The 20,802-nt window shown below is 39.8% G+C and overlaps 1 protein-coding gene across 1 annotated transcript in view; it reads left to right on the forward strand.

The window, feature by feature from the left end:
* LOC101849736 (vacuolar protein sorting-associated protein 13A) overlaps positions 1–20,802 on the forward strand; it is a gene marked incomplete at both ends in the record, with an annotated part of 94,914 nt that overhangs the window by 47,398 nt on the left and 26,714 nt on the right. The window contains 14 exon segments of the mRNA XM_013089622.2: positions 55–267; positions 2,436–2,468; positions 5,720–5,880; positions 7,077–7,148; positions 7,757–7,798; positions 8,909–9,039; positions 9,497–9,638; positions 9,933–10,010; positions 10,411–10,431; positions 15,102–15,182; positions 16,738–16,931; positions 17,501–17,615; positions 19,456–19,590; positions 20,112–20,201. Coding sequence (XP_012945076.2) covers positions 55–267; positions 2,436–2,468; positions 5,720–5,880; positions 7,077–7,148; positions 7,757–7,798; positions 8,909–9,039; positions 9,497–9,638; positions 9,933–10,010; positions 10,411–10,431; positions 15,102–15,182; positions 16,738–16,931; positions 17,501–17,615; positions 19,456–19,590; positions 20,112–20,201 — 1,508 coding nt within the window.

Here is a 20,802-nt window from a genome sequence, read left to right on the forward strand (position 1 = left end):
CACCCCTAATACTCCCTCCCACCCACCTCCTCCCACCCCCAAACCCACCCCCAGACTCGGCCAGCTGTCACAGCAGCGTGCAGGGCGAGTCCGACTCGGAGCCCGAGGGCTTCATCTCTCACATGACCAACAAGCTGGGCAGCATTTTCTCCAGCGACAGCAGCGACGCCGACGTCAGCGAGACTGACGACAACGACGACCAGGTGGACCTGGCACTGGACAAGCCCGTCTTCCTCACCTCGAAGGGCCCCGTGCACATGTCTGCCGGTTCGAATCTCTTCTTCCTTCCTTCTTCCTTCTTGTCCTCTTTTCTTTTCTTCTCGTCCTCATTTTATTTCTTTCCTTTCTTTCTGTTGTGGTTTTTTGTTGATGGGTGTGTCAATACGTCATTGGTTGTATGACCTGGGAGTAAAAAGATAGCCCCCTCCCCCCCACCCTCCCTCGTAATACTGTGACCTTTTTACCTACTTGTATTTCAACAGCAGCCAAAATGTCCCATCTTTTTATGGTACAAGGGCCGGTCACTTTTTACCTCCATGTCATACAAAGAATGATACTGGTGTCACTTTTATGGTATTCCAAAGGGTAGCTGATACATTTCAGGATAACATGACAAAACAGACTATATCTAAGTTGACAGAAATCAAGGAGAAAAATATACGCCGTTTTATATTTGCCAATATTAAATTGTATTGAAAAAAATCACTTCCATGAAAGTTGTCTTTGCCTTTTCAGGATTATCATATGATAAAGCTCATGTCTCTTCCTAAATGATATAGATTGTAAAACGCATAGAACCTGCTGTTGAGCAGAGATATGCGCTATACAAATGCTATTCATTATTATTAGATTTCTAAGCTTTCAACAACAAAAATAATGTAAAAGGACAGTTCTCACGTGTAAGAGTTTCACAGTCCAAAAGTAGAATGTTTTGTCATGATAATGAGCAACTGTCATGTATCATTATTTTCCTTCATTCAGTATCCCGTTTCACACCTTCGTCGTCGTTTTGTTCATCATTATTTCTTAGTGTTGTGACGGAGATGGATTATGTTCTTTATCGTTCCCGGTGACACTTTTTTATCTGTAGTGTTGTTTTTAAAGTGACTCATGGTATTTTTCTTATTAGATATCTAAGTCTACCAGGTGGTTGATTCTACTTCTATTTGCTTCATCTTATCATTTCTGTCAGATTTCATCATCCCAGCAATGGCCGTTGTCGTGTTGATATGCCACACCTCTCACCTCGTGATGTTGTAATAAATGTTGATCCTCTCTGCTTATGTATCGCATCTACCGGAGCCTCCAACAGAAATGAATTTCTAAAGGCTGGATCTAGAAGTGATCCTGAGAGAATGCAATTGAAATTGTCCAAGACAGTCGCCCTGTCTAAGACAGCCCAGCCACTTTTCTCCTCATCATTACATATGGTCGCTTTTAAGCACAAGAGGGATATTCCGAAAAATGCTGTTTTGAGAAAATGAAAGATAAAGTTTTGGCCCCTTTTTCAGTTTCTTTAAAAGACAAGGAATGCAGAAGAGTTAACGCTCAGATGCTACTGGATCGCTAACAACAATAACAACATAAAAGACAATGAGATTTTTCTTTATAGTAAATAACTATACCCACCAATAAAACCAAACTTCTCCTATAGGTAGGGCTATGCCCACTTTTGGTGAAGGTCAATATTTCTGGAAACCCCTGAAATCTAGGTTAGCCCTCTTGTCCTTAACAGGGACCATATAATGGCCAGCCGTCCTGGACAATTTTGACGATACATGAGTTGTTTGATTTTGTATGAGTTTTGTTGTTTGGTGGGTGTTGTGGTGATTCCTTCGTCTGTGATGTGGAGATCCTTGCAGCTGGAAGTTTGTTTTATTTCTTCCCCCAACAAGTGACCATGCGGATGTTTGTTTTGTTACTTTCAGTCGTGACCATGCGGATGTTTGTTTTGTTACTTTCAGTCGTGACCATGTAGATGTTTGTTTTGTTACTTTCAGTCATGACCATGCGGATGTTTGTTTGTTACTTTCAGTCGTGACTACGTGGATGTTTGTTTTGTTACTTTCAATCGTGACCATGTGGATGTTTGTTTTGTTACTTTCAGTCATGACCATGTGGATGTTTGTTTTGTTACTTTCAGTCGTGACCATGTGGATGTTTGTTTTGTTACTTTCAGTCGGGACCATGTGGATGTTTGTTTTGTTACTTTCAGTGCATGCCCCCCTCATGTGACTATGTGGATGTTTGTTTTGTTACTTTCAGTCAATGTTCCACATGTGACCATGTAGATGTTTGTTTTGTTACTTTCAGTCGTGACTATGTGGATGTTTGTTTTGTTACTTTCAGTGTCTGTCCACCTCATGTGACCATGTGGATGTTTGTTTTGTTACTTTCAGTCGTGACCATGTAGATGTTTGTTTTGTTACTTTCAGTGTATGTCCCTCACGTGACCATCATCACAGGGGGTAAGATAACAAACCCCCAGCTCCCGCCCGCACCTCCGCCAGCACCGCAGAGTTTTTTATTTTGCTTTTTTTTCCCGGCAGCATTTGGAACTTGTGCCTTCGATCAGTGTTCAGTCTTTTGCTGCCAAGACTTTTAGCCGTTTGATCTGTCTGCACGGCTTCTGGGATTTTTGGGGTGGTTTCACCCACAGTTTTCTGTTTTTTAAAGTTTCATTTCACAGCTCACTTTTTTCTTTATACCAGAACCATCTGCACTTTGATAGTGATGACAAAATCAAAATTAAGTTTATCTAACAAATCCAAAAATTCGCAACTAGAAACTGTTTATCAGTGTATATTAGAACATGTTATGATTGTTTAATACCCCTCTTCTGTCTCCAGTCCAAGTACCTTAGAGTAAATATTTTAAAAATTATTATTTTATAACCTCTTTGCTCCAGTCCTATCAGCTCTATTTTGTTGCGGGTGGTTGGAAGGTGCTGTAATGCGGTTCGCTTCTGTGACTTCTTTTGTCGGTGTTGCTTTTATCCTTACCATGTAGGTTTCTTACTACTGCTAGGACATAGGTCTTACATGTTGTAGCATTTTGGAACTGTAGAATAAATAAGTTTCATGTTTAGACTTTCTGGCTTGCAAGCCAAAGACTTGATTTCAATTTCTAGGGGAAGTTGATTTTTACGTTATTGGTGGTGGTGGGTTTTGATAGGGGCTTTCTGTTTTGCTTTTTGTTATTTGGAGGGTTGAAGTGGGTGGGGAATGCAACAGAGATGTTGTTGTATTCTCTTAACCTGGGTTGGCCCTCTCAGACAAAAGTCAAAGTTTGAAGCACCCGTCCTTCTACTGCATGATCTAAATCATGTCACTGAGGACATAAGACTTTAAAAATAGCACCATCTTTTGTAACAAACCTTTCAAAATTTCAGTGGTGCAACTGATTGGAGGGCGCCACTGGTAGGTGCTTCTTCTGTTCTTTCCCACTCTTTTTCTGTCTGTCTGTCTGTCTGTCTGTCTGTCTGTCTGTCTGTCTGTCTGTCTGTCTGTCTGTCTGTCTGTCTGTCTGTCTTATTTTTTTCGCTCAGCATTAACTCTGGCTCTGGGCCAGGTCAACAGTATTGAGATTACATTTGAACTCTTTATTCGGTTTTACCAATTTAAGAAAAAAATGTGTCTATGCTTTGTAAATTCTTTGCTACTGATTGGACATCTGGGGGTTTTTTTTGATTGCTTTGATTCAAAGCTGTTGTCTGAGCTAGTTTTAAACTGTTTTTTCCCAGAATCGAAATGATGTCACTGGGTCCATCTTTCTTTTTGCACTATTCTTTCTAACTAAGAAAGTGAATTGATATTTAGACTGTTGGACTTCATCAGTCTTTCTTGTAACACATTTCTTTTTAGTCAAGAAAGTAAATTTATAATTAGACAACATCACTGCTTCCTTTTTTAAAATTATTTTTTCCACCAATTCTTGTTAGGCTTATCAATAAGATGAACCATTATTTTAGATGACAGAGCTGCATCCTTCTTTCTTTTCGCTCTTTCAGTCGTTCAAAGAGTGAATTGTTATTCCGATAGCAGGAATTTGATATTTCATTTTTCTATGCATTACAATTACAGAGTATATGTATATTTTTTGTTCTTTTCTATATATGTAGTTTTGTTTCGATCGATGGCAGTTTTGGGGCTCGGTTTTTGAGTCACATTTATTTTAGAACCTTGCCACGCCGTTGCATGCTGCAGAAAACATTTTTAGGTCTATGTCATTTGCCACTTGTTTGTTTTCACCAGGTACATGTTTTTGTAAAATTGTTACTCGCACCTGTTAAAACATTTTGCTTTTGTTGGAAATGGTCAGAGGGGTTCATATTTATATTTTGATGCTTTTTTTCAGAATTTACTCTGGCCTTTGTCTGGCTCAATAGACACACATGTCAATTTGCAATATTTTCAATTAGCCACATCATTTCTATTCTTGTTTCAGTGTTGTTACATGTTTGGCACTGTGAGTTTTTTTTGTGTTTTTTTAATGCAGTTATTTTGTATCAACTATATGTATTTGGACCGACTCCGAGTCTTATATGTTGTATGCCTGTGATCGATTTCAGTTATGTTATTATAGACTGTCATGAATTGAGAATTATCCTCAACACGTGTGGAGCTGATCTCTATGTCGTGATTTGCCAACTGTATTTTTATTTTCTGTCTCTGTCTGCATGCTTCAGTATAGCAGAGCTGGTTGAAGGCTTTGGTTTAATGTGTTCAGTCAAAAAAAAAGATTTTTTTTTTTTGCTTTTCCAGTTTCACTATTATCGTTTCATATGCTGAAAATCTGCATCTTTGGTCTTCTACAGCGAAAACGGCTGGGTTAAATGAATTGAGCACCTTATATGATTCTCTTTAAATTTAGTCTTAAATTTCTTTTAGACTGGAAGTGATTGACTTCAATTTACAAATTTTGTCATTAATTTTAAAATAAGATGTGTTTATACTCTGTTTCATATTAAGAATTTTTGCTTTACTCAGTGCAATAATTTGGTATGAGTGGCTAGAAGATGCCACAGGTAGATGCTTCTTATCTATCCATCTTTCATCTTCAGTCTGATTTTATTTTTTTCTGTTTTCGATAGATGAAATATTATTGTAGCACTGTGCTTCTCTTTATCTCAGACTATGCGAACTTTAACATTTTAAATCTTGTGAATGTATTATTCCCCTAGGATAGCTACTGAAAGGTGCCTCATGTTTTCCTTAGCAGCTTGTGACATTATGACAGATTGCAAAATACGTACAAAGTTAAAAGTGAAATATTAGTTAAGAATTTGTGATGGATGGTTGGCAAGTGCTCCTTTTTGCTTGTTAAACATCTCTATCACCATTATCTCTCCTCCTTCTTCTCTTTGTGTATGTTACCCTCTTGGAACACTTCTAATCTTCGGCTGTTTTTTGACGTTATTGCGTTGCAAGTGCCGTAAAACTCTCACTAAAACTCAAAATGAAAAGAAGAATTTGTGACATATAATAGTCTGGTGCTCTTGGTTCTAGTTGAGCGGGGTTTTTTTTGGGGGGGGTTGTTTTGTTGGTGTTTTTGTTTGTTTGTTGTTGTTGTTGTTGTTGTTTTGCGTTGTTGTTGTTGTTGTTGTTGTTGTTGTTGTTGTTGTTGGGGGGAGGGGGTTTAGTTAATCATTAACTAATGCTCAATGCATATTCTGTTGTGTGTTTTTCTTTCATTAATGCGTGTTCTGCCCCTCTTGTAGGTTCAGCCATGGGATTCGATGAGGTGGATGCCGGACCTGGTATGTCTTCGATGATGGAGGAGGAGGAGGAGAAATGTCTGTATGTCATGATGGACTCCCTGGACAGACTGAAACTCAACGTCACCCCTCAGGCTATCGCTGTGCTTAAAGATGTTGTAGAGGTGTGGTTGGTGTGGGTGTGGGTAGTTTGTCTAGGTGTGTGTGTTTGTATGTGTGGGTGTGTGTCGGTGTGGGTGTTTGTATGTGTGTGTGTTTGTATGTGTGTGTGTGTATTTGTATGTGTATGTGTGTGTGTTTGTATGTATGTGTGTGTGTTTGTGTGTGTGTGTTTGTGTGTGTGTGTGTGTGTGTGTGTGTGTGTTTGTGTGTGTGTGTGTGTGTGTGTGTGTGTGTGTGTGTGTGTGTGTGGTGGCGTGTGTTTGTGTGTGTGGTGGCGTATGTTTGTGTGTGTGTGTGTGCTTGTGAGTATGTGTGTTTGGATGTGGGTTGGTGTGTGTGTGTGTGTATGTGTGTATGTGTGTGTGTGTGTGTGTTTGTGTGTGTGTGTATTAGTGTATGTGAAGGAGGAGGAGAGATGTCTGATTGTCATGATGGACTCCCTGGACAGACTGAATAAGCTCAACGTCACTCCTCAGGCCATCGCCGTGCTTAAAGACTGTGTGTGTGTATTAGTGTGTCTAAATGTGTGTATACGTGAACTGGGAGGGGGGAAAGGTGGTGATGTTTCGAGTATCAGTGAAAATCGATTGATTAACCACTTTCTGCCCACACCAAGTGTAGGTCTATCTTGAGAGGGGTTTTGTGAGTGTGACTTAATTGTAGCATCTCATTTTTCAATCAATCATTACCTGTCGTGATATGGCTGGTCTATCTGCCTTGTGTGCAGAAACTTCCTTGTGAGGATGGTATTTGAGTATCTCTGTCTTTCTGCGAGGATACTGTATCCCTCTCGGTATTAGCTGGCCAAATTAAAATTTAAAACAACAGCCTTCAAAGAGGTCTAAATTTCGCTGATTAAAGTTTAAAGTGTTCACAGCATTTTGTTTCGTTCTAGATATCTTGATTGCACGTAAATTTCTGTTTCATTTTCAGCGATGGTTTTAGAGCCCCAATAGTTGGTCCTACTTCTTTTTTTTCCTTCTGTTGTTTCTGTCTGTCTGTCTTATTCAGTCTTGCCCTGAATGACCATTATTGTATTGATGAGTGTGCGTTTCTTTACTGAATTATTCCTTCTTCCCCCCCCCCCAACTGTTCCATCCGCCCCCACCCTCCCGGCCCTCAACCCCCCCCCCCCACTCTCCCTTCCCCTTCCCCCTCCTCCTCCTCCCTCCCATCCCTCCACTCTCTGGTTCTCCAGGCACTGACCAATCCCAGCCAATCAGAGCTGCAGTCCGTGCGGTCATGTCCCAGATTCAAAGTGGACAACAAGGTCAGTGGTTTGGGAAGGGTGTTAGCGGGAATTGGTCAACGGTCAAGACAGAAACATCATCCACCCTCTTTTGAGGTTGAAGTGCAAACACATGTGCATTCATGAATTCATGCATTAACATGTATAAATAAACTTTATTCACCCTGTGTTGAGGTTCAAATCTAAACACACATGCATTCTTGAATTCGTGCATTAACATGTCTAAATACAGATACACATATATACTCGTACATGCACTCACTTGCATTCAGACTAGGAAGACTGTGGTCCCCCTACCCACAAAGTTTTAAGAAATTTATCTAGACTTGTGGATCATACATGTACTAATGTAGACTTTAAACTGTTTTTATGGGAAAAGTCAAATTACTACACTTGCTAAATCTAGAAATACTACAAGTAATTTATTTGAACATCCTTTTTATTTCGTTTCTATCCTGAATATTGAATTTTTTCTCAGAGCTGCCTTCCTCTATCCATGTTTCACCATTCCCTGTTCTCTGTCATTTCAGTTTGAGAGCAAATTATATCACAAGAGATATATGAATACAAATTTTACTTTTCCATCTCTGTTTCTTTCTTCTTATTTGAAAAACCTTCTGTTCCCACAGCTTGGCTTGCATACATACATCACAGTCCATCCAAAGATAAAGGTAAGTATAGTAAATACTTTTGATGACAGTGCACAAGCTCATGATGTGATGCTACTGACTGAAGTGTCTTTAGGCCGATCCTGGGGCCCTTTTTTTTTTACTAAATTTTAAAATGAATAAAACGTCTCTAAATTGGTCATTAAATCAGAACAAGTGAACCTATTTTGATAGTTCTTCGTCTAATAAATGAAATCCCAAGAAAAGAAACCTATTTTTAGCAATTGCCAAAAAATAATTTGATGTCAAAGTCGTCATAAAGGACTCTCCAGCATAGTGGTTCTGACCGCGAGCTACTGGGAGCAGCTTGCTGGAGTTGAAGTGTTAAGAAAATTAGTCAACAGCCTAGAGGGAAATGTCATTCGTCGTCAGTTGAGTTTGAAATTCAAAAGCACATGCTTTGAGATGATAGTGTTTGTGCTGTATTGGTCTTTGACTTCATTCTTGTGTTGACGGCTCATGTAGTGAATTAGGCTATGTAAGACAGATATCTTGGTTTGTTAATATCAATACAAAGCCTATTCATCCCAATTATTAATCATCCTTTACAGCTTTACAAATACCCTTGTTTGTGAATATCCATACTAAGCCTCCTCAGAGGGATTATTCATTATCTTTTACAAATACCCTTGTTTGTGAATATCCACACAAAGCCTTGTTAGAGGAGTTATTTTTCGTCGTCTCTAATAATGCTCCTGGCGCTCATATTACCTTATGCTGTTGCGAGCGCCGTAAAAACCTTACTAAGTGGGTGGTTGGCGGGTGCTCTGGTCTGGTTTGCTCCTTCTTTCCTATCAAACATCTATCGTCCTGATCTCTCCTTCTTCTTTTTTATGTTTCTTACTCTCTTGTAATGCCTCTAATCTTCGGCACTTGTATGGCCTTGTTGTGTTGCAAGTGCAGTAAAACTCTTACTAAAAAAAATTTTAAAATAATATCCACTCAAAGCCTTCTTAGAGGAATTATTATTCATCATCTCTAACAATGCTCCTGGCGCTCATATGACCTTATGCAGTTGCGAGCGCCATAAAACCCTACTAAAACATAAAACACAAAGCGTTCTTAGGGGAATTATTATTTGTCATCTCTAACGATGCTCCATTGTGTGGCCAGGTTCGCAAAGACCAGATCCATGATGCCACAGTGTACCACGCGGGAGAAGACGACAACATCATCCACGCCGCCGACTACGAGAACGACATCGATGTGATTGTGGAGGACGAGGATGGCAAGTGTGATAAAGAGTGAGTTTTTTTTTGGTTTTTTTTTTTGGGGGGGGGGTCCTCTTCATTTTGAGCCCCAAGTGAGCAGGGAGGGGGTGTAAATATTCTGATTTCCTACCTGTGGAACCAGTGTATGAGATGTATTGGTTAAAGCATTATTTCGTTGGTAAGGCAAGGCTAAATATTTAATGTCGCTTTAGTTGTTTGTTTTTTTCCGATGCAAAATTAATTAGTGTATTAATTTTTATGACTTTTTTAAAGACAGTTTTGTAACTTCGTGGAGGGTCCATTTTAAAATGCCTGGCATGTAGCGTTGTTCTGTGGGTGTTTGAAGGGCACCCCTAGTGGGTACGATTTTTGCTGTTTCCCTTTTTTGTTTTTCTCTCTCTGTGTCGCTCTTTCCCAGCACTTAACAACCATTATTGTGTTGATATATTCTTACAGTACTCATACTTACATAAACTATGTTGTTCCTCAGCTTTCCCGACTCTTCTCGGTCAGTGTCCACTCTCCTGGCCAAAGCGGGTCACACACTGATCAGTGCCGGAGCGTTTGTGTTTGAGGATGATGACGACTACCTGTCCGGCACACAGCTGGACTATTACAGGTGTAAAGTGCAGGTAAGTGACCGTGACTAACTGGTAGTAGCCCCATTTATAACTTGATAATCATCACTCTCTGATTCTGTGGTGTAGCAGTTATGCTCTTCATCATTGCACATGGAGAGACATGAGTTTGATTCCTGAATGGAGAGGATCTTTATTGAGTATCTCCGTCTATTTTCTGGGATGTTGTATTCCTTTCAGCCTGAGTTAGCCTTGACAGGCAGGGTCAAAGCTGCTGGCCTCTTAAATGAGCTAAATTTGTGTCAATAAGGACATAAAATGTTTACATATGATGATGTGTCTCCACAGGTGGAAGGCTTTGAGCAGACGACATCCATACTGCACAAACGAGCTTGCAGACGCCTCCTTCCTCTCACCCCCATCAAGGTAAGAGAACTTTTTCCCAAGATTATTTATTACTTTAAATTAATTTTTTTTTTACATTTTACATCATCTGAGGACGATTTTTTTAATTGATTAAAATCAAGAAAAATTCCCATTCATTTGGTCACTTGATTTTGAGAAACATATATGGACAATCAACATGTTCTGTTTAGTATATAAAAATGAATTAACATCTTAGGAAAATGGTTCGCTCAAAATCCAGAAATAGTTTCTTAAAAAATGCTTTTAATGTCAGACCAGATAAAGAGATGCGATAGAAAACTGCTTGTCCATTTCTAGTTCAAAAGACAGAATTAAGTTTGAATTTTTTTTTTTTTCATCTGATACTAACTACAAATTTTTTCGCTTTCTAACCTGCATTTCTCATCTTTTGGCTTCTTAGTCTGATGAAATGGAACTGGAGGTTTGTTTTTTCAGTCGTTGTTTACAGAACTTTGTGTTGTTTCTCTTTATGTTGTCTTCCATCTTTGAGTTGTCTCTCTTGTGTTGTGGGAAAGGTCAAGCATGGCCTGCATGCTGATTTTTCTTATGTGCCACTTTTCTTTTTGTTAATTTATCTCTGTGCAAAAATATATTTTTATTTGATCATAGTTTTTTGTCGGTGAAGACTGTGTGTTGTAAATGTTTTCATATATAAAAAATCTGCAACCAGTGGACTTGTTTACTGCCTGTCTGTTTCAGATGCTTGTCGGTGTGGCTAAAAACTTACGTTGAATCACCGGGGGAACGTGGATAAAAAAACACAAATAATGGATTACAGCAAGATAATTTAGAAATATTTGATGCCTTTCAAAACAGCTAATTTGTTGGCTAAGCTAGTGGTAATGTTTCTCATTACCAAGTTTAATCAATCTCCATTAAAAGAATGCTCTGTGTATGGATTTGTGGTCATACTTGTGGCATATGTTTGGCTTCTTTTTGGTAAAAATTAACCCTTCCAGCCCCAGCCATTTCTGTGCCGTCCTTAACCCCAGCCCCAGCCAATACAGCAGTATTTTAGAAAAAAAAGGCATACATTCTAAAACAGTGATGTAGCATCTTTCTAATAAAGATTTAGATATTAACATATTTCAAGGTTTAAAGGTAAATGAACAAATATTATGAAAATTAAAGTTTAGTTAGGTTCGCTAATTTTAAAAAATGTGCAACTTCGGTACCCCCCAAACTGAGAATATACGCTCTTGGGACAGTGGGAGGTACAAGCGCTGCTGAAAATATACATGCAGGGGGCTGGAAGGGTTTAGGTATGTGTTATGGACCAACTCGTTTGAAAGAAGTGTCAGTAAATGTTCTGTCCAGGTTGGCTGTAATAGGTAGAGTTGATGCAGCCTGACTCCTAAATGGATGGTCTAAATTTTGTATATTTTTGCATCTTTTTCTGCCGGAAGAATCGACATATAGGTCACTTAGTACAAAATTTACTGTTCTGTATACAGGTGGTTGCAGGACACGCCTAACAAGTCTTCCTTTCTTTTCTTCTGTTGTATAATAATAATAATAATAATAAATAGCATTTGTATAGCGCATATCCCCGCTCAACAGCAGGCTCTATGCGCTTTACACTATATTATTACCCCAGCAGACCATAGAACACTCCGAAACATTCTCAGCTTCCCGGGAAGCATACAGTGCAAGCAGCTGATTAAGCGCTCAAACACTAACAAACTGACAAGATCTTTCGCTGTCTATAGCCGGGTACCCATTCTCACCTGGGTGAAGTGAGGAAAATTTGTGAAAAGTGCCTTTCCCAAGGACACAACGTCGGGTCCCTGGCGGGATTCGAACCCTCGACCTTACGGTTGCGAGTCCGAGAGCCTAACCACTAGGCCACCGACGCCACTATCCCACTATCTGACTGTGCATCTTACTTCTTCGCGGCACAAAATAGCTGTTTTAGTATCTGTTTTCTTCTCTCTTCTCTTCACTTGAAAAAACAAATGTGGGTGGTTGGCAGGTGCTCTGGTGTGGTTTGCTTCTTCTTTCCTATCAAATATCTATTGTCCTTATCTCCCCTCCTTCTTTTTTATATGTGTTACTCTCTTGTAACAACTCTAATCTTCTGGCGCTCATATGACCTAATGCAGTTGCGAGTGCCGTAAAACCTCTATAAAACAAACAATTACTTCTTCCCCAGCACAAAATAGCTGTTTTAGTACCTGTGTTCTTCTCTCTTCTCTTCACTTGACAAAACAAACAAGCAAATTAGAAAAAAGAGAAAAGGAAGTTGGAAACAGCTGGGAGTCCAGCCTAAAATCTAAATGTAAACGTGGATGTGCCATCATTTTTATATGGTAGTTTTGTTTGTGTTATGTCTTTACTTCCCTCTCGAGTGCCTCAGTTTTCTGATTGGAGGAGCTTTGTGCAATGTTTTTGTTTTGCTTTCAGTTTTCAATGAAGTATTTTTTGTACTCTCTGCATGAGTGTGAGATCAGATTTTTGTAATTCAATATTAGAATGATGAGTCCATGTATTTATTATGACTTCGTTTTGATGTTGTTCTTTCTTTCTTGCATGTTTGTCACGTTCTGTATGTATATTAAACACAAGTGATGGCAGTTCAAAAGAAAATTTACAGTTTTCTAAGTTTTAAAAAAAGTTTAGGGAGTAGGTAAGTGAGGTTTGATTTTAATAAATTGCAACACAAATCCGTCATATTATAAGTGCAGAAGATTAGAGCTGTTACGAGAGCAAAGAGTAAAATACAGAGAACTGACGGAGGGAAGATAAGGACAACTGATGTTTGATAGGGAAAAAGTAGCAAATCACTCCAGAGCATCGCCAACCTCCTATTGAGGCCATGCCTCAAGTTTAAAATGTTTTAGTGACTATTGATTATTAATCATTTCAGCGTAGACCTATAAAATGATGCCTTTGCATTGGAGTTTCACAGTTTTATATTATGTTAGGCTACTACTATAATATTATTTGACAACTCTAGACATAGGCCCACTAAAGGAACCATTTTCTTTGGGGGGGGGGGGGGGGGTTCAGTCAGCTGGTGGGTGTTTGACGGTTTGTTTCTTCTTTTCTATCAAACATCTATTGTCCTTCTCTCCCCTTCTCCCCTTCTTCTTTTTTATGTTTGTTACTCTCTTGTAACACCTCAAATCTTCTGGCTCTCATTTGACCTTATGCTGTTGCGAGCGCCGTGAAACGTCTACAAAAACTAAAACTTTCTATCAGCTGCAACTATTACCCGATTTATTGGTGGGGAGGGGGGGTAGGGAGAGTCCTGCTTTTTACGTGTGACTAGAGGGGACTACTAGTTTGTCCAGCTTTACTACTGTTCCGCTGTTGTTTTTGTCTGTCTGTGCGTCTTGCTTTTTCCACTTAGATGACCAATGTGCTTCTGTGTAACTATATCACTATATCAAATTCAGCTTCTGATCAGGACTACATGTGCATATTAACTTTATTCTCTTTTGATTTTCTTCTTTGAATGCTTTCATGTCACATAAAGTATATTTTATGGATCCTGCAGTAGAAGCAATTAGAGAAATTAGCAATTTTAAAGATAATATTTTATTTTGTATACATGCAATATGCTTACAATCATGCTAATTTTCAAGTGCCAAAGAATTTCAGTTTCTCGATTTGCTTCTCTTTATGAGTGTTTTAGAAATGGATAAAAGATGGTTCATACATTGTTTGTATTCATCAATGCAAGCATCAAAGCCATCTTTGCACTATTGTTTGTGGTGTACTGGTAAGGCTATTTGCCATCGCATGCAGAAGACATGAGTTCATTTCCTGAAAGGAGTTCTCAGTTTTTAATCCAGTCTTTCCATCTGAATGTTGAGATATTGTATACCTCTCAGCTTCATTTGGTCCCTGACAGCCTGACAGGCATGGTCAAAGCACCCCCACCCCCCGTCCTAACTGCTGGTCTAAATTGTGTGGATTGGGGGGAGGGGGGGGAATATTTACAATTACAATTACGATCTTTTCTTTGGGAGACCCTTATATCATGCTTATTGATGATGATGTGCTTTGTCCTCATATTATTTACAACCACTATTATCATCTTTGCTTTAACCCTATCCGAACGTCGTGTTTTACTATCATATCCATACGACGTGGGGAACTCTGTGCCCTCACTTTCCAGAGAAGAATTTTACTCCTTAATCCAATCTGTACGCTTTGCATAGCAGTCTGTCAAAATGATTTTTTGAGAAATACTGAAAGTTTCAAAGAGATCTTCGCACTAGAAGTATTCTAAAATGTGAAGAATACAACCCCTGGGGTACAAAATGACCCCAGGCGTACGGATAGGGTTAAGATACCTTTATATTATGCTTATTGTTGATGATGAGACCTAAACTGAGTCGATAGTGCCGTAAAACACCTACTCATACAAACAAACAAATTGATGAGGATGGTGTCTTCAGTCCTCAGATTATTTACAACCACGATAGTCACCTTTGTTTTGTTTTGAGAGACTATTATAATAATATGTGTCGCAACGTGATGGAATCAGGCACTCGTCAATTTTTGTGCATGTGGAGTTAGGGGGATCATCTTAAAGCTTGTTCATTTATCTGCTTTTGATGAAAAAAATACCCATCTATCTTGAGCAGAAGTGAAGATATTTTTGTGATTGAAACAGGTAAGTTCACTTGGTTTCAGTGGTAAAAATAGCGAGAAAATGACCGCCAAAGTTTGATAAATTCCATAGATAAAGAGTCCTTGGAAACTAAAAAATTACATAGTTTGAGCTTTTAATCAAAGTTTTTCAATATAATTCACTTGGAAATGTGTTTTTATTTGGAGATAGAAGGGTTGAACAAAAAAACTAAAATTTATTTAAAATTGCGAAACTGGAGGGAAAATGCCTGTTTCTCCAATTTTGTTATTTTGACGAGCGCCTGATTTCACCACGATGCCTCACATATGCTTGATGATGAATATGATGTCGTATGTCCTCAGTATATTTACAACCATTATTGTTATCTTTGCCTTGAGAGACTGTTGTATTATGCTTATTGATGCTGATGAGACTAGTGTCGATAGTGCTGTGAAACACCTACTCAAACAAACAAACAAATTGATGCTGATGATTTGGTCTGTCTTCAGAACGGTGTGAAGTACTGCGCTGTGATGGATGTGGATATGTGGCATGGGAGGAAGTCGGTGCAGTTTTACTCTCCCCTCAAGGTATGGGATTATATTCTACCATTATTCTATTGTACACTACCAAACATTTTGCCAAATCCTTTTTTGATATGGTTTGATACAAAATTGAAGGTGGCCAGTTTTCCTTTCTTGGAGGAGCAAAAGCTACCATTTTTACACAAATTTGTGAAGCATGCCGACAAAATGAGTTACTTCTCGCAAACCCTGGATGGAGATGTTAGCCAAAAATTGGCAGAGGTCAATTTTATAAATTTTTAACTGACTGATTTTCTTTACGTTTGACATGTCATTTATCATTTCATACTAATGCATCGTATAAGCTCAACCTATAAATTTGCAGGTAGTTGATGGGTGCCCTGGTGTGGTTTACCCCTTCTTTCTTATCAAACATCTATCATCGTTATCTCTCCTCTTTTTTCTTTGTTTGTAACACTGTTTGCACTTATGTGACCTTATTATGTTGCAAGTGCCTTAAAACTCTAACTAAAACTAAATACAGTCGAACCTGACCTGACAGCCACCTCTATAAGACGGTCACCTGTACAAACGGCCACTTTCCATTTCCCCCCTTGCGTTTTTTCTATATAATTTAACTGTGTCAGACGGGCACCTGTCCAACGCGGCCACCATATTTTAGCACACAACCCCTATCGCACTGAGCAAAAACACCTGTCTTAGACGGCCACCTTAGAGACTCCATTACGTTTTGTCATAAATTGTGCATTGGCCCCTGGCGTCGTGGGCGAGCCGTCATAATCCAATCACTTCTCGTTGTTGTTAGGTAGTCCCTCCAAACGATCATGTTGCATAGGCCCCTCCCACTGTTGACCAATTGGTACCAATTTTCAGCTGCTGGTGAGGTAAGCGTGTGATCCCTCATAACCCATAAGCCCCGCCCAGAACTCATACACAAATCGTATGTGAGACGAGTGGTCACTGTTTACCCAGTCTGTAACAAAGTAACAAAGGACGTCAACACGAACTTGCGACAGAAGCGTCGCTCGTTCTCCGAGTGGTGGCGACCCATGTGTTTGTTTTAACATGGCACTCGGTCTTTCTCGTCTGATACATTTCGTTTTATTGTCACCCTTGTGCAAAATCAGCAACAAAGTAAAAATAACAAACAAAATACAAACCAGCAACAACAAAAACAACAACAATGCAGCTACTTTCGATTTGGACTTCAGATGGGAATGGTTTGTTTTCATCTTGATCAGTCCTGCCTAAGACGGCCACCTGTCTTATACGGCCACTTTTCTCCTTGACAATGGGTGGCCGTCATACACAGGTTTGACTGTACCTATATATTTCGCTGGCTGGGTGCAAGAACCCTACAAGTGCCAATTTGCAAATTGACACTTGTAGGGTTCTTGCACCCAGCCAGCGATTTGAGATTTTTGTACCTATTGGGCTAAAATCCAAGAAGTAACTCATTTTGTCAGCGCATTAAAAGTCAAACCATGTTGGATATTCTAGGTCATGATCGCGTACATTTGACGACATTTTTGTTTCTTCAAGACGTTCTCTCTCTTACTTTACTCAAAGAAAGAATCTGACGTCCAATTCATGTCCCCAGGTGGAGAACCAACTGACCTTGGCGGTGGACGTCTACTGCCGCACCGAGACCCTGAAGAAGTTCAAGGCCACCCATGACCTGGCCGGGGAGGACAAGTTCTCCCACCTGGCGACTGTAGAGCCCGGACAGTCGTACAACCTGCCTCTGTTTGTCGCCTACCACTGCCCGCTGTTCATCAAGCCCTCCGACATACAGTCAGTGGTTTTTGTGTTTTTTAATACTCTCAAACTTCTTTGTGTCCTTTACAGGCAAGTTTAACACAAAAAAGGTTGTGTGGGGGGGGGTGTCAATTTTTGACATCATGCTCTTTTTTTTGGATGGGCTTTTTGGGGGGGGTTGGGGGTTTTTTTTGTTTGATTGATTTGAAAAGTGTTTCTTCCTTTTTATCCCTCTGAAGTTTCTGCTTGTCTTTAAAACTTTCCCCAACACTAAATGACCATTGTTGTGTTGATATGCAGTGAAACAAGAAGTTGCTTTAAAGAACACCATACATGACACTGAAGTAAACATCTTTGAAACATAAACTCAAAAGTTGAATAAGCAAATATGACCAATGCCTATGTTCTAGTCATTGTTGTCTTTGTTGTTGTTGTTGTTGTTGTTGTTGTTGTTGTTGTTGTTGTTGTGCTTTTAAAAAACTTAATTTGTCTATGCTGTTGTTATTCATATTGATGCTGGTGTAGCTGTTGTTGGTGTTGCTATTGTTCTTCTTGTTATTAATTTTTTCAAACTCCTTACACAAATTCTCTGTGTGTCCCACCAGCTACGAGCTGACGTACAGCGGCCTGTGGTGGCAGGAGATGCTGCAGGGCAAGGACCGCGTCAAGACCTTCATGTGCATGTCCTCGCAGGAGGAGAAAAAGTCATTCCACTTCAAGGTCAGTCGCCTTTCACTTACATGACATTGTGCATTTTTTCGTTTATTAGTTGGTTACTGTCATCATCATTGCCTTTCTCACCCTGGATCAGGATATAGGCCACGGACAAACACTCTCCATCTTTCCCTATCCTGGGCTAGTCGCTTGATGTCACTCCACATCTTCCCACTTTTCTGTACATCCATTTCCGTGACTCTTCTCCAGGTTCCATGTGGTCTTCCCCTTGTTCTTTTACCCTGTGGGTTCCAATCTAACGCTTTTCTTGTTATGCAGCTGCTTGACTTCCTGTTACTGTAGGTACAATAAATGTATGCCCAAGATCTTCTGAATTTTTGTTTTGTTTCTCTTGTTTGTTTTTATTGGGGGGGGGGGGGGGGTCACGTAATTCATATTCATGTTTTTTTTTTTGGGGGGGGGGGGGGATTTTTTTAAAGCAGTTAGGTACCAAACTAACATTCTTGTGGATATAATGAACTGGCCAAGAAACTAAAAAAATAGGAGCTAAAGAGGGAACAATTTTAGGATGAAGGATATCTCGTCCCTGTATGCTCTCAGGGTGGGACGGTGAGCAAGAATCGCCAATGACAAATCTTTTGGAATAAACTAAAAGTGATTTTGCAACAAAGTTAACTGGACACTAAGGGAAGGAAGATTATGTTTTAAGAGTAATACAGATCTGTTAAATTCACCTTGCGAGATAAGAACATTTTTAAACCCTTTTTCCTCGTTGTGCAACACCCATCTCAGACTAGATTTCTCTCCCCACAGACTGTCATGTCTGTGACCACATAACTTAGCAGTGTGGGTAGTTGGCGGGTGCTCTGGTGTGGTTTGCTTCTTCTTTCCTATCAAATGTCTATCGTCTTTATCTCCCCTCGTTCTTTTTTGTGTTTGTTACTCTCTTGTAACACCTCTAATCTTCGGCATTTCTATGACCTTATTGTGTTGCAATTGCCGTAAAGCACTTACTATAACTAAACTAACTTACCAGTTTTTGTTCAGTGAAATGGAGACACCATAGCTTTACCTATTTCGGGGATTATAGCAAAATCATTTTTCTGTCTTCCTGTGGAGTTTCACTTTTCTATTTCAATGATAAGTGAGAAATTAATATCTTGATGTCAGTGGTACAAATTAATGTGACTTTCTCAATGTCTTAGGATGAATTATGTAACAGGGAAGGGTTGATAAAGTGTCTATAAATTAAATCTTTTATCCTTATATAAGGATTATGCAGCTGATAGTGATGAATAATTGTGGTCGAAATTGTGTAGGGCAGCCACCATTGTCAAGGAGAAATGTGGTTGTCTGAGACAGGTGGACGTCAAACACAGTGCCATTATAATGTTTTTAAAAACGCGCGGAGGAAAATAGAAAGTGGCCATTGATACAGGTTATTTTCTTATACAAATGGTCATTAGAGCAGGTGTTTGACTATCATCATAATCCAGTGCCAGATCTGCGACAGACATTGGCAATCATGGTTCTCCATTCATTCCTTTGCTCAGATACCCTTAAAAAGAGCTACGTTTCCCTTATCTTTCCCCGTTACCCATCTGTTTAGGTTCCCCAAGTAGGTTGCTCTGGGCCTACCCCTGCCTCATTTGCCTTCAATCTTGTCAGTGAGAGCTAGATGTTCAAGACCTTTATGTCTATTCAGGTGTCCCAAAAAGTGCCTTTGTCTTTTCCTGATTGTATTGTTTTATCAGTGAGGGTCCCACGTGGACCTCTTTAAATACTTCCTTATTTGATTTATTTTCCTTCCAAGATATTCTCAGCGGTCTCTTAAGAAACTTCGTTTCCTATGTTTGACTGTATTATGATAAATTTGTATCCTCAGGCTATATGCAAAGAGGGAGAACCATTGAAGCCTGCACAGACAGTGCCGAGAACCCTACCCTACTACACCATCTCGCTGTACCCGCCGGTCACGCTGCACAACTACCTCCCCTACGACATCAACTTTGCTCTTCAGGTGAGATTTGCCTGATGTGACTTTTTCAAGTGATTGTCATACTTCTTACATTTGATCGCATAAAGGTCATTTCTAAAGCCTCTTACAGGAAATTTACTTTGGAGATTCCGGGCAAAGAGCCTTCTTTGATTTATGTGCATGCACACACAAACACTCTCACAGACACACACACACAAACACACACACAGTCACACACCCACACACACTCACATACACATACACACACACACATACATATACACATATACACAAACACACACTCACACACACACACACACTCACACACACACACACACACACACACACACACACATACACACACACACACTGGTTAATTTTACTGACAGATTTCAGCACTGATCTTTCATCCACAAACACGATTGAAAATGTAAATAAAGTCATATATTTTTCCCTTCCTGACTGACAGAAGCTATGAACAGGGGTCTTCAGTTTGTTGAAATACATAAATATTTCTGAAGTTGTTCGCCCATCAGTGTGTTTGCGTGTGTGTCTGTTCCCAGGGCTCTTCCAAAACCAGCAGCCTGACACATGGGGAGACGTCACCTCTTTACACCGTAGACATGCACGGCTCACACAAGATTACCATCACGGTAAGGAGTTCGGGGGTGTCACTGAACTTATCTGACCCTTGTATGGTGGTTGGTTGTTGGGGGGTAACTGTAGTTGTCTGACCTTATTATGCGGGTGGTTGTGGGGAGGTCACTGTAGTTATCTGACCTTATTATGCGGGTGGTTGTGGGGGGTCACTGTAGTTGTCTGACCTTATTATGCGGGTGGTTGTGGGGAGGTCACTGTAGTTGTCTGACCTTATTATGCGGGTGGTTGTGGGGGGGTCACTGAACTTATCTGACCCTTGTGTCATGATGGACCGTCGGTGGTTGGCGGGTGCTCTGGTATGGTTTGCTCCTTCTTTCCTGTCAAACATCAATCTTCCTTCTCTCTCCTCCTCCTTTTTTGTGTTTTATTACTCTCTTGTAACACGTCTAATCTTCGGCACTTATATGACTTTATTGTGTTGCAAGTGCCATAAAACTCTTATGAAAACTAAAATAGCTTAAACCTAATTGGCCAACTATGTTATAAAGCATCTAGGTCGTAACGTGACCCACTTGTAAATAAATAAACAACTTCCATTACTACTTATTCTCACGGAGGCCTTGTGTTTGTTTGTGAGCACGTTTCATAATTATT

Source organism: Aplysia californica, unplaced genomic scaffold (genome assembly GCF_000002075.1).
Source record: "Aplysia californica isolate F4 #8 unplaced genomic scaffold, AplCal3.0 scaffold01000, whole genome shotgun sequence".
NCBI classification, from domain to species: domain Eukaryota; kingdom Metazoa; phylum Mollusca; class Gastropoda; order Aplysiida; family Aplysiidae; genus Aplysia; species Aplysia californica.